Source organism: Corapipo altera, unplaced genomic scaffold (assembly GCF_003945725.1).
Source record: "Corapipo altera isolate COAL_440 unplaced genomic scaffold, ASM394572v1 23, whole genome shotgun sequence".
NCBI lineage: Eukaryota > Metazoa > Chordata > Aves > Passeriformes > Pipridae > Corapipo > Corapipo altera.
The window spans coordinates 15,728,474-15,746,226 of record NW_020884878.1 but is presented as its reverse complement, the minus strand read 5'-3'; the positions used below and the strand labels follow the sequence as shown (position 1 = coordinate 15,746,226).

Genomic DNA, 17,753 nt, shown 5'->3' with positions numbered 1-17,753 from the left:
TTATGGCAAGATCAGTTTAAAACCAATAGCGCTGGGACAAAGGTACTGTTTCCAGCATGGCAGGCCATCATCTTCATTTCCTGTTCATAGACTGGGCATTTTCCCCAAGGAAAGGAACTGCTAAAATGTCCAGGAACTCTTGCTTTTCCAAGTAAAAGCAAACCAAATTAATCAGTAGCTGCAGAGCATGTTCTGCCTGCAACTCGAGCAAGTGAAGAGTTCATAGAATAGCAGTGTCAGGAGTATTATGGCTAGTGGAGGACTTCAGGAGCACCTATTACTTCATATAAGCAGGACCGGGAGAGCTAAAGACTTACTAAACATACTCATTTTATGTAGTTTGAAAGCTTCCTTTTCTGTGGCTGCAAAAAAGTCTTTATGATTTGGCATTTAGAAATCCCAAGGAGAGAGTGGAAATGAATATTTTATTTGTTGTGTTTAAATAAGGGATAGTATTTTAAACTGACACGGACTATCATTTGTTCTAGCACCTCTCACAGTATCAAGTGGGATTAATGAGACATTAGATTTGAAATCTTAAGAAGGGGATTTATTTTTAGTTTATTTTTCCTATTCATTTTCAGTATTTACCATAGAGTTTTTCAGTTTTCAGCCAAAGGATTATTTGCAAACTGTTTACTCTGAGAGCTGTGCTTTATGATGCTGACCTAGTATCACTAGAAACATTTAAAAGTATTTCATATCAGTCTATCTTTTGGAGCTGAACTAAGAATGACAAATGTAGACTTCTGGGGGCTTGTAAACTCAAACATAATAATTAGGCCCAAAATCAAAAAGAAAAAGATTTTACATGTGCAAAAAAAGTAAATTTTTTTTGTTTTTAAAGAGCTATTCACTGAATACGCAAGATAGCAGAGTAGGCAAACAAAAAACATTCAGTTTGTCAGTTGAGAGGTTACATCAGTGAAGAAACCCTTCTTTCTTGCTCTGTTCTGAGAAGTTCCTACCTACTTGCAACCCGTTGCCTTCCACAAAGATCAGACTCCTCGCAGGGAACTCAGTAAGGCTGTTTGTTTAGCAAAGGGGCAGAAAAAGCCAACACAGCTGCGTGCAGTGAGATCACCACATTTATCTCATTGGGTCTGAATTCTCTTACTGGAGTCACCTCCCTTCTGTGCAATGTTTCCCAGATTTCAACAACCAAGTCAAACATAAAATTATTTGTAAAAAATACGAAATCCTTTAGTTATCCAATTACAGCTGAACATTTAACACAACACTGGGTTCCACAATAAAATGTATACATATTTTGGTGTGGCTATTCTTCCTAATGGACTGTTCAGTCCTCTAATCAATGTGATGAAAACCAGAGATGAAACTTAATACAAACTGAAAAGAATTTACTCAATTCCTCCTGATATCACAGCGTCAGTAATGAAGGTAACCAGAACAGTTTGGAAAACTCTCCAACATGTAGGTTGTCAGGCCTTCAGCCTTTGAATTCAAAGCTGGATGATTCTTTAAGAAGTATCCTTTTTATAATGCAAAGTTGTAAACCTTAAACCGGAACATGCCATGTATTTCTTCAATAGTTTTAACATCAGCTATAATAATGACTTTATGAAGTGTTTTGACTTTTTTTATCACATATCCATTTTTAATACTAGTAATGCAAATAAGCTTTTCCTTTAAAATTGCTGTTGAATAGATATGGGAAACTTTCCAAATAATAATAATAAAAAGGCTATTTAGAAGTACCTAAAATGCCATTAATTAATGGAATTTCATTATATAGTGAAGTCCAGAGCCTACTAAACATTAAAGTAAGATTGGAAAGGAATAAATACTGTAAAATATTTTAAATTACAGTTTTCAAGCTATTAGGATAGCTCAGATATTTCACCAGATGGTCTCAGTGAAAAAGTGATTTAAAAAAAATTCTTCATCACCTGTTGCTAAATGTTTTTCACTCTAGTGGGAAAGATTTTATACTCTAAGAAAATATGGATTTAACTTTGCAAAAGAAGGCACTGTTCTGCAAGCTGTGCCCAACTAATCCACATTTTATCAGTACATATAATATTCCAAAAGATGTTGGAAGACAGACTAGCACAATGGTTAACAGATTTACATACTAAAAAAGTTTTAACAGTCCAGGGACAGTAGTCTTTACCAGGTCTTTCTAGAAGCTACATTGATTTTTAATTTTGAACTTTTGCTCTAAAAATATGAGAGTAGTAAGAGTACTGAATTAATTCATTTTGTTAAATAAGTTTCTGAAGCTCCTGCAACCAACAACTTTTTATCTTTCTCTTTCTTTATATATATATATATATATAAATATATATAAACACACACACTTGATATACACACACATGTATTGCCATGATATGACAATGACTGAAAGTGTGGAAGTTACTCCCTTCCCAATCTTTGACACCTCAAGTATTTAACAACTCTGAGTCACCGTTTAGTGTCTAATACCCCCTTGTGGCTGCAAACACACAGATCAGATACAACTTTTTTTTTTCCCCAGCAAAAGCTATTAATTACAAGGAATAAAAAAAAATTAGTATGAATCCTGAACAGAAATGGAGCCCCGTTCATAAATAACAGATGGGAAGTGGAACAATTAATCTTAAAGTACAGCCTGTGTTTAGAAGAAAAGGAAGTACAGAAAGTGACTGACAGCAGAATTGGAGAACTAGAATTTCATTGTTTTCCAACATGAAAATTAATATTCTTCACAAGTTATTTTCAAAAATCTGGAATTGCAACCTGTGTTATACGGAAAGCCCAAAAAGTTGGATACCAAAAAATAAAAATGTGAGCAACCTATCTCTCTGAAGTGGAGGACTGCCTGAAGTGCTGCTGCCCTAAGAAAAGCTTACCAGAGTAAGTGGCAGCAGCACTGGCACCTCTTGGGTTAAAACATTTTGTCTGAGGCTCAATACAGGATTCAGGTGCTGTGTTGTGGAAGTAGAAATCACATTTATCTCTTCCTACCTGAAATGCAACGATGGTGCTCCATTTCCACTTTTCTTTCTGAAAATGAAATTTAAGACTAGATGTTGAAGTTTTCATTACCTGGATGGATAATACCTTGCCCTCCCTCAGCTCAGCTTTGGAAGAAGTTGATTATGGTCATCTGACTATTTTTGACAACAAGTAGGCTAGAGTGACTTTTTTCCTCATTAATTCTCGAGGAATAAAATAACTGAATTCAAAAATGCCATTAAGATCATGACAATTTAGAGAAGACAAAGAACATTTTGGCATTATACCAAATAACACATTCTAATGAAATGGGTGTTGTAGGTTTACAAACTATACTTTCTAGTAATATTTTAATTTTAATTTAAGTGTTTTTAGTTTTAAGACTTAAGAAGAATATAGCAACATAAAAACCCAAACAAAATCAGGAAACCAAACCAAATTTGATGAATTCTGTGGCTCTTTAAAACAAAAAACCCCAACACCTCTCCCAGCCCATCATATACCTGGTACTCAACTCCCACCACAGAAAACAACTCCATATTGACTACAGGCTACAAGTGAAATAAAGTATCCATACTTCTGACCCCACCTCACCTGAGTACATCATCAATCATATTTCAAAACATGGGGTTTTTAGAAGGTGATGGGTGACCTCACCAAGCTTGAGCTTCATCAGTTCAACTCAAGCTGGTTTTAGTACCAGCAATTCTGTTTTTACCTGCAACAAGTGCTATTGGCAGCAGCAGACAACACGAGAAGACTCTAAATACTTCAGAGAACTATGTAACTTGGGTTGATGCCTGAGACAATTTACCCACGGATGCCTTTCCTAGCCATTATCATTGCTACCCCACTGTCCTTTCCTTCTCCCCAGCTCACAAGCACACTGGAAAGCAAATCAACATAATGCATTTACAAGGGAGGACTCGGTCTCAACAGCTGGAGTCTGGAGGGATGAATGGGTCAAAAAAGGCCTAAAAAGCAAGAAAACTTGTCAGCTTGCAATAGTGTCTCCCCCAGTTATCCATTTCTAGTCACTGAGTTACCCCTCTATTAGTATTGAAAATTTAGTACTAATGCTAAAGTTACTGGTCACTATTCTTGAATCACACAGCAGTTCCATGTCTGCCAGACATGGTACAAATACTGTATATGCTGTCACACATACACACACAGAGGGCAAATTCCTAGCACAACGGAAGATAAAATGCATAATTTCCCATTCCCCCTTTTTATGCCACCCCTAAATTAACAGACTAATTTTTTTGAAGAAGAATTCAAGTGAAATAAGTGTGAGAATACTTCCAGGAAGGGGTGCATTTAACAGTGGCACATACCGGTGCACATGACTAACAATTCACATCCTGTTATAACCACTGTGAACACTGAGGGTAACCACACAGGTGGTATCTTTATTTCACAAGATTAAAGATACAGTACAAAATGAATCTGTACATCTTTCTATTAACAGAATTTGTTTACACAATTATATTACATTTGACCAGCCTTTATACTGATTTTAAATACAAAATAAATTTACAAAACTCCTACAAGACCCTTTAAAGAACTGCAGCTGATAAAAACAAAGGGTTCCCCCAATAGTCCCTATTTGCCATATGTATTTGCAGTAGTTCAAATCAAACTAAATCTTTTCAATTTAATATTCTCTGAAACAAAAATAGAATTTCAGTTTATTGTTGCCTATGTAAAAAGAAAGCAACTTGCAAAGGTGAATGTGATCCCCCTTTATAGGCCAAAACTAGCATATAATAGGTGGAAATTAGATAATGCATAGTCTTAAAAAGTCCTTTCAAAAGCCACATTTTAATGTTCTTCTCCAAAGAGAATAACATTTGATAGATTCTATGTTGGTTTGCCTTTTTTTTTTTTTCTAAGAGCAGCTGACTTATGGAAGATGACTAAAAAGTGAGTAAAACTGTCTCATAAGTTTCATGAGGATGTTTGTATCAAAGGTTTTACCTTCTATTACATTGTCCCATTATATTTATATTGTGATGGACCATATAAAGCAAAGAAAAGTTATTTCAACAGACAGCTCTGGGGTAAGTTTCAACAGAGTGATGTACTAGAATCCTGTTTTCTCAGCAATTCAGCATTTCTTTCAACCAGCAAGAACAGATAGTGTCTTTGATTAATAATTTGAGACACAGAATAATGTGTCCCTCCATATTTTCCCACAGTTTTCCTACATATACAAATCCCACCAACACTTACGGCTCCGTAGTTCCATTCTCTGAGCATGGAAAGAAGAGTATGTGTCTGGGAAGGTCAAATAGGCAGGCTCTGGCCTATGTTACTACACACAAAGAATACAACTTTTCCATTCAAACCACGCTGCACACCCAGAAAGGCTTCTCTTAAATCAAGTTTCCATTCTAAAATACTCCTGCATATAAACTGTAAGACAACCTGTGTGCTACCAAAAGGGAAAAGTACTTCACTGCAGTAAACTGAGCAGTCCAGCTCCTTTAGGAAATAGATGCTTGATTAACTGAGTGCACAAGATATATATTGCTAGTAAGAGTTAAATATACCTCCCTCAAAATGCAAGTTTCAGAGCAGAGTAGCAAGGGATTGTCACAAAAACTTAAGCCGTGGTGTAGATAACCGATTTAGAAAGCTTATTCATTTCTTTAATCCCTGAGTTGACTCACCATTACTTATGGTAAGTACCTTTTTTCTTCTACCACTGCATCCAAATGAATGTCATCTGAAAAAGTCAGTGGTAGTAATTTGGTAGAAGGGAAAAAAGCAGGAGAAAGACTTCCTTATTGCTCCTTCAAAAAGCAGTTCTTTAAAGTGAAGTAACTCGCTGATCTTCAATCATTTTCTTCTGCTGATTTCTTCGGATGTAAAAATGTATCAAATTCAGTGAAAGCCATCTATAAGACTGTCACATAGCAGCAGTGATGAGAGATTCTCATGCAAATAGGATAGAGCTTCTAGAATTTAGTTCTAATAGATCAAACAATCAAAACATTTTAATTATGCAGTAATAAAATTATTAAACATCCTAAGAGGCCAATACCAATCAACCAATGGTATTTAACTGAAAAACATTTTCCATATAATCCTTAATTTATTCATGCCAAGCTAAAAAGAGCTATTAAGTGACAGAGGCAAAAATACTTCAGAAGGAGTGTTCAGAAGCCATGGATGTCTTAGAAATGCAGCTGGGGAGTGCTGTACATTTTAGACATGACATATAAGTTCAATACTGTCCCATCTGCTAATTATGATTAAGACTGAACAAGACATTCCTCTACCATATGCTGCAAACCTCCACACTAACACGAAAGATTTGTCTTCACATAACCAGCTTAAGCATTTTGAAGTACTGAATTCTACTTAGTACCTTTAATACTATCCATGACATTTCCATTCACAAAAGGATGGATTGCTTATCTTCTATTCCAAACTACAGATCTACTGTGCAGCAGTCTCCTTACAAATGTATCAAGTATGAAACCATACCAAAATCTCAATTCGAAATAAAATGTATTGATATGTTGTTGCCAATCCGCTGGAAAAATATTTCCACGAAAGGAAGCCTAACCTTTCAACACAACAGCTTTTGTCAGAAAGCAGCTAAAGCCTCCTCACTTGTATTTCATTCAGCTTTGAGACTACTTCTCAGAGGGTTTAATGCTAGTATAGAAGCAAATATTTAACTGCTATTGGTAAATAAGAACAGACACTTCTGCATTTCGTGCTTCTAAACTGCTCAGCCACTGCTTCCCACCCCCAATCCCGGAAATTATAGTTCAGTGAAAATTGTTACTAAATGAAGATTCCTCTTGCAATCTTAAATCATCAGTTCACAGGTCATATTCTTTACACAAATTAAAAGGCCTTTACACTGACCTGGTGACATCAAGAAGCTATAAACCTAGTCTTCTTTCTCTTTGGATTTTCTTGTTACAAGGGGTCCTCAAGATGGCCCAGCCAGAGACATTATTGTGACTTTCTCATGTATATCAGGTATAAAAGAGATTGGCAACAGCCAGAGAATGCTGTAGCTTTGGAGTAGCATCACTGGCATAAAGCCCATGCCCTTTTGTAGAGAGTATGCATTTTTGTGGCCTTTTTTTGTAGATGCATTAAGCAGATGCATGCATGAGATACACATATATCTTTCTTGCAGTGCAAATCACTAACAGGATTGTTGAAAATTAAATACAGAACTTTCAACTCTAAAAACAAACAAAAAAGTCAGCTAACTCACTGAGATTTCTTGTTCTGTCCTTTCTTCAGTGTCTGTAATAATACTGGTATTTTCTGTAATCTAGACTCAGCCTTCTTGTAAGGGCAAATTTACATAACTTAGGAACACTACTAATTTGGTTTTATGTTGTAAAATATTGCAAAATACACAGGCTCCTGAAGTTTTAGAAGTATGTGAGATCTGGGCACTGTGGGGACAGTTTTCAGCTGATGAGTTTTACAGATTCCAATCTGTCCCAATCCGCCTCATGGGCTACATACTGTCTGCTGAGAACTGTCTAGTCTAAGGGGAAAGACGAAAATACTCAAAACAAAAAAGCACAAATGGAGAGTGGCATGTTTGCTGGCTTAGATCATTGAAAAACTCTAACTATGTTAAACTATCCAAGACAGCATAAAAGACCAAAGTGTAAGAAATACGACAAAGTAAAGAAATAAGGACTATAGAAATACTTGGGATGCAGATCAGAATATAAGTTCATGACAGCTCCAGTCTTTTTAGAGTTTGACTATAGTTCAGCTTCTTGGACTTAAATTGGCCATAAAATTATTTATTATTACTTTTATAAAGGGCAACTGCTATCAAGCAGGCAAAAATCTTCCACTGCTAGCTCTCTGTCTCTTAGGAGATGAAAAGGACTCTGAATAAAGAGGAACTAGATACAGCAGGCAACATTTTTGTAGTAGCACTCTTGTGTTTCCACGAAAAAAGCAATAGTGTTATTCCATTGGCACTGAAATAACATTCAAATCAGTTTCAAAATAATTTTCTTATCCCTGAAAAAAGGCATCACTCTAAGCAGCTTTCAAACATTTTTTTTTAAACTTTTTTGCGCCTCTTTTGGGGGAGGGACTGTTGATCCAAAGTCCTAAATCACAATGAAAATTGTTCCTTTTGGAAAAATCCAGTTCTTTCACTGAGGCTTTTGTTGCTATTGCGGTGGTTGATGCTCTGGTGGTGGTTCTTGTTGAGGCACAGCTGGCCGCAGTCCTGCTGGTCTGGGAATCGCTTGGTGCTGCCTTTGTCTGTAAGCTATAATTGTTCCCAGAAGCAAGGCGATGATAGTCATAAGGTAGAGGTCCCACTCAGGCCCCAGTAGCTGGTCCATATCAATATGTGAGAATACCTCCCTCATCTAAGAAAGAAGAAGCCCACATCATCATGTCAAAGAACAGGAATGGGAAGCAATTAAATTTGACTTGTAACATTTTTCAGGTACAAGTACCAGTTTTAAAACTTCAATAGCTCTTTTCCTCTCTGAAAACACAGTATCACGTCAGTGACAATCTTAACTTCCAGGAACTCAAACACCAATAAGACTAAGAGCCATGCTATATAGGATGAGCTATTCTATTTTGTGTTCTAGAGATGAAAGCTTTCAATATGTAGCTTTGTGGCTTTGACGTGAATGACACACCATTAAGCCTCAGGACACCCGGGTGGTACAATGCTCAGGTGAGGTACAGGGAAACTAAAGTGACTTACTGCTAGTTTTGACTGAAGTGCCTCTTTATCAGACCCCATTTGCATAAGCATTAGCCAACATACACTTTATGCTTCACTACTATATCTGATGATACCACAAAGTCACTACCAATTTAAATCTGCATCAGCAGACTTAAAACTTGGAAAAGCTGTGTTCTGCATACTAGCTTTTGTGAGAGCTACATGGGTCTCAAGACTGCATTTTGTCAAACTTAGCTGAATTGCCTGAAACTGCCATAATGTCTGAATTTATTAAGTAATCCAAAAAGGCAGTAAGATGTCAGACTACGGAGAAATATTTCAGACACTACATGGAAAGAATTCACCTTCTCCAAGCAAATATTTTTTTCCAGGGCTATCACTTAAGCAGAAACTCTGCACATCATCAGCTAAACTATCTAATACAAATAACATTTTTTCCCTCATAGAGATCAAACAGAACTCTAGTGAGGTCATTACAACTGAATATAAAATAGCACAAAAATTAGGGGTACAAAAAATATTTCTCTTTTCCTGAACAGCAATTATGTCAGGTAAATCTGCTTAACTTTGATAGCAGATGGTCATGGATAAGAACAGTCAAACAGGTTTGGGAAATTCTCTTCAAGGAGAGAGCAGCACAGAAGAAAACTGGCCGTGCATGTTTCAATTTCACACAGTTACATAAATAAGAATTAGGAATATCATCTTCAGTTACATTCTTCATATCCAACAACAAAAAACACATCTCTCCGAAGTTTACAGAAGGCTTGAGTAAGACTTCTACTTAAGTAAGATTACAGCTCAAGCTTTTTTCTAAAAATGGAAAACACATTTGCTGTTTTCTTTTAATTCTGCACTACTTACATTGATTTCTCGTACATACTGCAAGGAATAAATCACTCCAAGCTTGCAAAGTGCTAGGAAGACTGGAACCTGAGCATCTGGGCTTGCTTCAGCTGCCATGTCATAAAATCGCTTTGCAAGATGAATATCCTAAAGTTAAGAAAATTCAAAGCTCAGTTTTGAAGAACTTGAAAAATTAACCATTTTTTTTTTTTAATAAGGGATGTTTACCTTTGAATAGACAAGTAAAAGGAAGCTTAAATGTGAGGATGAAGCTATTGTAACTCATACCAGAATTGAAGCTCAGAGATTAGTAATAACGTATTCAATCTATTCACTGTAAACAAGGGCAAATATTTAAGTAACCCTACTACACTCTAACATCTACAACACCACACCAGACATGAAAGACTGAGAAAACCCAAGTCCCACAGGAGTATGCAGCAGCATTTCCTCTCAGTTATACTACAGTATGTCTGCTGCATAGTGCAGCCTCTAACCATTTCTGCACATACACACAAATTAGATTTTACTCCTTATCCAAAATGCACACAACTTGCATTAGTGAGGGCAGCAAAAGCATGAGCACAAACAGAGAGCAACTTTAGGAAGAGCTTAAATTAGTGTTCTCTTCTGTGGCAGTTGAAACAAGGTGGTGACTGTAACAGGAACAGAAGATACATGTAACTGAATAGTTTAACTTTCTGTGTTTGGTGTTTTTTTGGCTCTGCTTCAGACACATACTAGGCAATGTTAGGATACCCGGATACAAACTGTCTATGTTCACCCACTACTGTGAAGGACAGGCCTGTGGAAGACTCACCTCTGAAAGTGTTCTAAGTTGGACACATAAAGCAAGAGAAATCTCCAGGACTTGATGCCACATGTTCATTTTATAATTTTATCCTGATTGTGATTACGATAAAGATTTTCTGCTCATTGATAAAGCAAAGCTTAATTCCATAACACTTGTGGAAATCATAGTATGAAAATTCACACATAACGTGAATGTGATGCAGTAATTCATGTTTAGTATTTTAATTCAATAGAACAACTCATTGGGCCTGGAGAGTCTATCTTACGTATAACTACTTAAAAGAGCTTCCTTATCTCCTTTGTACTGTGGTAGTAGTGGTGGTGTAAAAGCAGATCCTAAATTATGGCTCATTTTCATTTCTGCTTATGCACTTAGTTATTCACTTCTACTTGACAGAAAAGTGACAACTGTAGAAGCCTGAGCTATAAGCACACAAATAGCACTGAAACACCATGCCAAATCTTAAGAGAAGACTGTAAGAAAATTAACTCATTTTTGAGCAGTATATGTAATCAGTCTTCATTTTGACATGTAGCCTCAGGCATCGGACAACATTAAATCTTCGAAGAGTGTCTGGGTGTACATGTGTGAGATTTCTGAACAGGCTTAATATTTGGCATTGAACCTGGTACAAGTTTGAAAACCATCTACGTACAGGAAGCGTAGCATAAAATCCTATATGTAAGAAAGACTAGTTTTTCAATAAGAGAGAATAAGGCAAAAGCTGTTTGGTGAAAAAAGGCAACTCAAAACCACATTAAGAAATACCATATTTATACAGGATCATCCAGAACTAACAGTGGCCTAAATTCAAGTTGTGCAGGCCACCTTACTGCAACATCCTCCCTACCTCTGGAGTGTTTGCAATCTTAATGACATGGATATGGGTGAGGGGAGATTTAAAGTACACATCCCTTTCTTCAAAACACTAAATCCCCAATTTTGTTAGATACAATTGTGCTAAAATGTTTATATGTTCCTTCCAGAGGCCTCCAGTGGAAGAAGACTTCAGCGGTAGACATCCTGCTACATCAGGAGACACGATTTTAACTCTCAGTCATTACAGCTCTGCTCAAAATTCAGCCATTTCCATTCTGGGAAAGGAAAGTCAAATATTCTTCTGCTTCATGCAAAACTCAGTCTTAGCCTTTTTCAGAATATCCTAGCCCAGTCCTAGCCTTATCTAGTCAGTCCATTCTCTCACCTTACAGTTGTAAAGTTTTAGAACACAGCAAACAAAGACATTGCATATCCAAAACTATTAAGACTGGTTTTATACATGTAATTTCCTTGCTTAGACATTCTCAGTGCTCCTTTCCCATACTTATACTAACTATCCCTATTTCTCTTGCAGTTCAACTCTTCATTCCACAGTGGATCTGTAGGAGAGAAAACTATTATTCCTCTGCATAAAGCAAAGCTATATATGCTCATCACAAGCCCCTGTGCATTCATTTCAGCTCTGTGTGTAGCCATCTTCGCTTCAGGTTTGAGAATACTCTGTGCAAATGACAGCATTAGGACTCATTTTTCTCATTATGCTGAACATGAGGTAATAACATTTTCAAAGTTTTTATTACTTGCTCTAAATTGGGTTGCATTCAAGGTAGAAACAAAATACAAAAGTCCATGTCTAAAAAGATTTTTTTAAAAAGACAACCTCCAACTTTAGCACAGTTGCTTTTAGTTGCTGGCTAATTTTCAGAAGTTAACTCTACTTTTGAGGGCTCAGTTAAAAAGAGAAAACAGTCCTAAAATAAAATTTGAAAATAAACTTCAGGAAGAATGTAGTATATTGTATCGCCACTTCTACATCTAGATTATTAAGCATTTTTCAAATGTTGATTGCTTGCTGCTGCCAAAGTAACAATATTGACCTAAGACTTACTCTTCATTGTTCTGACTTTTGCCAAGAATTTAGGGGAAAAGAAGCAAAACCTGGTCTTTTAATAGACCAACGGAATAATTAAAAGGTGCACACCTAGACAAAAGCCAAAGGTTGAAGCTTACTGAAAATAAGGAAAATTAAGCCATTTCTTACACTTTCAGGTCAAATTACTACTAAATTTGTACATTAATTGCATGAAATCATCATTCCTTAAGGTAAAGTAGGCTGCTCAAAATTAGTATGCAATTGCTAATTACATTATTTTGACACATACAGAAACATGTTGCTCTGGATTCCGTAAGCTAATTAACTCATATAATACACCACAGGCTTCCCAGGAAAACAGATACACTGTTTTCTTTGGGCAATGTAGCTGCCTGACTTGAAAAACCGCAGCTAAAAATCACATTGTTGGTGCTGCTTATGGTTTGTTACCTTGTTTTCAAAATGTCATGATACAGGAAACAATTTACCCAGTGTTTTAGAGGATGAGAATAATCCTGTGCTAAAATACTTTTAGGCTGGAGTTGATTTGCATTCATTTCACTACATTTCAAAGTCTTGAAAGCATTACTCAGGCATATGGCACTCTTTTTGCCAATATTTACAATTTTGGGCTAGTGTTTTTCCCCGTCTACATACCATTTCCTCACATAGTTAAGTGTGAAGTGGATATACTCATCCATTTCCCATTGGTGAATGTATTGGGAGACATACTAATTCCCACTAAGTGGTTATATAGTAACCAAAGCCCAGTAGTGGTTAGGGACTTAATCTAATATTGGTAAATGTACTCTAATGAAGCAGACTATCAGGGTACATCTTACTCACCTGCTTGATGCCCAGTCCCTTCTCATGCATGTAGCCCAGATTAAACATTGCTTGAGCACTGTGCTGCTGTTCTGATGCCAGCCGATAGTGAATAAATGCAGTTTCATAGTCAACATCAGTACCAAACCCATAAAAATGGTAATCTCCAAGTTTAATTCTTGCAACAGTATATCCTATAAATCAAAAAACAACAAAAAAAGATAAAATAGCTAGGCAAAGAAACACTTTTGGTTTCCTATGAAGATGCAATAGGGGCTTTAGTATTACTTTCCACAGTTTGCATAAACTGTTTATCTTTTCCCCTTCTCACATAAACAGCTCTTTTTTTTTAATTAGGTTTAGCTAAACAAAACACAACCAATTTCTATTTGCAGATAACACCTTTTCCTAGTAATCCTACCAACATTTTTATTGCCATTAAGTAGTATCAGCTGAAAAGCCATAATGTTGTTCAGTTATAGTCACTTATTACAGAAAAACTTTTTGTTTGCTACATGACCATTAAAGGCTTCAACTTTGTTTTTAAAACAGAGTCACTGAAAACTTTAAACACAGTGCCACATCATCATTTGATAACTGAATACTTAACCATTCCATTCTCTTAACTTCTTAACTTTCTGCTAAAAGCCATGAAACTCTAAAAATTAGGCTCCATTTGCATGATACACTTAATCTCTGACATGAAAAACTAGTAGACAGACAGCAGTGCAACAGATGCACTCACATGAAAACTCGAGACCTCAAGATATTTAATCATTTAGTTCAGTTTTGCTTATTTTAGGATAGGATCACAAGCACCACAGTTTAAACTTGTGTTGCTTGGACATCAAGACTGCATTCATTACTAAACTTTGCTTACTTTGAATAAGAAACTGTGTTTCTTAGAAATGATGACAAGTAACAAAGTACTCTTTAGGATTTTGCATCTCTTTTTCTTTCCAAGTAGGTATTTTTCGAAAAGTCAGTGTAAACATTCTTAATGCTGTTTAACACTGCTCTATAATTTCATATGGAATGGCAAAAGAAACATATATTTGTGTTTTAGTACTTTTAATCTTCAGAATCACAGAAAGGCTCCAACCTGCAATCATACTGCAATGACACTAAAGCTGACAATGGAGCAAAAACACCAACTACACTATGCGGAATACAACTTTTGTTGAACAGAAGGAGGTAAGCTTTTCCTCCTTCCATGTTTTTATAAAAAAACATGAAATCAGACATCAATGACTCTACTAAACTTTCCTGTCTCACCATTTGGGAGGCACTCTGGCCATCGCACTCCCCCCACCACAGATTGTTAGGGTCGGGACCGTAGCCCCTTTGCAGTGGCCAGTTCCCTGCCTGACTCCCTATTCATGCCACTCTCCCACAGCCAGACAAGCTTTCCTTACTGGCTCAACTCCAGGTTTCCCAAAACAGAGTCTCAGATGTCTGAATCCTTTAAACAATTTAATAAGGGCACAGTAACACAAAAAGCAGCTCTGGTCCTCCAGAAGGAACCCTGAATAAAGAATGTATTCCTCAACATAAACTGATTGGAATTGTGAGGTACAGACATACCTTGAGAAGCTGCTCTATTCCAGTGAAGCAAAGCTCGAGGATAGGTTTCATTTTCTCCTACTATGCTAGCTTCTTCTAGAGAAGAAATAATTCAGTTAAATAGGATCATGGTATATGAACACACAACCACAAAATAACCCTCATGCTTATAATTCAGTCTGCTGAAATAAATTAAAAACTTGAAGCAATCTGTGTTAGAGCATAAACAAGATTAATCTGAAATTTATAAAAATGCCTTTCATTCATATGGCCTTTCCATTTATCTGCCCACACAAGAGCTAGGAACAAACGATATAATTTCATCTATGGCTTACCACGTGCCTCTCCCATTCCTGTTGATACATACTTGAGGAATGACAGAAGACGCAAGTCTCAAGAGCACATAATTTGCACTTTGAAAAAGCTGCACTCAAATACAAGGCTAAAGTACAATCTATTTTAGTTTGGCCATCTAAAACCCAGGACTAGTCAGTAAAACAAAGGCTTAAACTCATTACCCAGCCATAGACTGCATGTTTTACACAGCAGTGCTTCTGCTACTTCAGAAGTTGTCCATGTCCTAATTTGAGCTGTCCTGAACTATCAGAGTTCAGACAGTTCAAAGGATTTAGAACGTTAACCTCTACTGTAATTATGGTTTCAGCTGTACTATCTCACAGTTGACACACAGATTTTCTGTATAAAGTGTAGTAAATAATTTTAAGTCAATCTCCAGTTGAGATGCAGATATATCTGAGTAATGACAATCAGAGTTTTAACCCAGGGAAAAATGCTATTTCTTTGCAGTAATGCACTCCCAGCCAAGACTGTCATAACTGTAGATGATTCCCTCAGGTACCTTTGAAAAATATTACCTGAAAATGAAGCTGTTAGGTTAGTGTATCAGCCACCAATAGCTTTCTATATAAGATGTAAAGCTGGTAATGATACCTAGATTTGATATTGAGAAAGTTTAAAATACTGGGTCTTGCAGTTTCTAGAAAGAATTGTCACTTGTACTTCCACTGATTCTCTAGGACTTCAAACTTTAATAAAACCAAGTTCTAGACATCTAGTTCCAGTAAGAGACATGGGACAAGTTTTTTTCAAATCTAACAGAACCAACCGTCCAGCTCTTTATCCCTGCTACACGGGCAGTATGAGTAAAGTTACAAAAAAAGAAAGTGCTGAAAAAAGATTTAAGAGAAAGAACAAAGAACACTGAGACTTTTATGCATAGTGCAGGCCAAAGGTAAATCTAATGCAATTCCTACTTTTAAGGATGTGTTTAGGAAGTCCAGGGAAGAGAATATTCAGCACTGTGCAAGTTTCTAAAGATTCTCTCCCTATGCCATTTTAAAATCCCTAAGTCAGAAATTAAGTGTATTCTAATTTTTAGGCCAGAAAGTCATCCTTAGAGTTGAAAATGAAAACTGACTGCTTTCCAGTGTGAAGAGTTGGAAAGAAGACAAGAGTTTCACTGAAGTTCTAACTGAACAAGAGCTATGTAACTGTAGCTTCAAGCATTCTAGTGTTCTACTAAATGGGTTACTGCAGACCAACTCAAAAAAACCTTTTACAGTACAAATTCAGATCCTTACTCTGATCAAGTATGAAAGCAGCATTGCTTTGAGCAACTTCGTAGCCTTGTTCTGCCAGAAGAAGATACTGAACCACCGCAGAATTTGAATCACCATCTTTGTAGCTGTTGTAGGCAGTCATCAGTCTTTCAGACCAACGCCCCCGTTCACATACATTCTTAAACAACTGCGGAGGAAAAAGGAAGGGCGAAGATACTGTCAGGAACTTCAAAAATTTAGGTTTTGCAAAAAGTAAAGCTTTAACATTCTGATGACTGTTCAAAATATTTATATTTCACAGGAAAAACGTGATAGACAAACTCAGCTGCTTCAGACAGGCTTACTTTAAGGTACAAGTTACTAACAAATACAAGTCAGGATTCAAATGCTTACTCAGAATTATTCTTTAATATGTTAGCTTTTTTGTTACATTTAAATTCAGGTCTAAATGAAGAATCTGGTACCTATAAAATACTGATGCTTGCTTTGTATTACATTCTTTGGATTTTCTTTGAAGTTAATAAAGCAAATACAAACCTGACACATCAACATAAATAAAGACTTTTCTCATGAAATACAAAGGAGTCTGCTAATGTATCACTTTGCTTTTTGATACTCTTAACTCTACAGTCACTGGTGGAATTTAGCTAAGAAAAATGTCCTATATAAACTGATGTGGTTATAGCCAATCTTTTGCAAATCAGTATTATTTGACCTTTACAAATTTATTTTACCTTACCTCAACAGCAGTGTGGCAGGATCGCATCACTCCAGTGCCAGTAGCATGCATCTGAGCCAGGTTATAAAAAGCCAGAATGTGGCCACCCTGGGAGGCCAAGTTAAAATATTTCAAAGCTTGTTTATAGTCTTTCTTGACTCCAATGCCATCTAAGAGAAAGAATATGTCATTGCTATTTATTTCTCTTGAAAAGCAGAGTTGTATGAAATACAGTACTTACTCTTTAAAATTACTCAAGAAAAGCATTGTGAAAGTGTTAGGAAAAGGTAGAAGAAATACAAATTCAATGCAGTAAGCCCATTCTACATGCAGTATGTGCACACTTGTAATGCCACCTAGTGAACAGTGACTGAAAAGGCAGGTACTTAGACCTCGTAAATCGTTTTGATACCACTTACTGTAATACATGGAACCTAGCTGAAGTTGTCCATCAACCCATCCCTGTTCTGCAGCCTTCTGGAAATACTTCAGTGCTAGCTCATAGTTCTGCAGGAAGATATGGTCCAGTCATTAAAGCCTGGCAATACATCACAGTTTAAGAGAGAAAATATGCATGTGCACGTGTGTAGGGACTGATCTATATTACAGAAAAATTACAGCAAGATGTTCTAGTGAAAATATTCACCTGGTCGAAATTTGGAAACAAAAAATGAAACAGACTACAATGACATAAGCATGTCTTAAAGTCTGTAGCTATCTCAAAGCTGGCATCCACATACAGCATTGCTATGAACAGTTACGTTTAACAAAACAGAAGCTCTGCTCTGTTTCTAGAACAATTATTTCATTTATTTCCCCAACTTTGGGCTAATTTAACTTTTGACTATCTGTTTGCATAGCTA

General features: G+C 36.4%; 1 protein-coding gene across 2 annotated transcripts in view; it reads right to left on the bottom strand.

Moving 5' to 3' along the window:
* Nucleotides 1-4,350: 4,350 nt before the first annotated feature.
* The window catches only part of SEL1L (SEL1L, ERAD E3 ligase adaptor subunit), a 35,864-nt gene continuing 22,461 nt past the window's right edge, over nucleotides 4,351-17,753 (bottom strand). The window contains exons 15-21 of one of the 2 annotated variants that reach the window (XM_027637832.1): nucleotides 17,310-17,397; nucleotides 16,912-17,060; nucleotides 16,194-16,359; nucleotides 14,614-14,688; nucleotides 13,051-13,223; nucleotides 9,536-9,664; nucleotides 4,351-8,339 (exon numbers count right to left, since the gene is read on the bottom strand). In XM_027637832.1, coding sequence (XP_027493633.1) covers nucleotides 8,136-8,339; nucleotides 9,536-9,664; nucleotides 13,051-13,223; nucleotides 14,614-14,688; nucleotides 16,194-16,359; nucleotides 16,912-17,060; nucleotides 17,310-17,397 — 984 coding nt within the window. In that variant the 3' untranslated portion in view covers nucleotides 4,351-8,135. The remainder of the gene's footprint in view (nucleotides 8,340-9,535; nucleotides 9,665-13,050; nucleotides 13,224-14,613; nucleotides 14,689-16,193; nucleotides 16,360-16,911; nucleotides 17,061-17,309; nucleotides 17,398-17,753) is intronic. The other variant, XM_027637834.1, reaches the window with a different exon arrangement.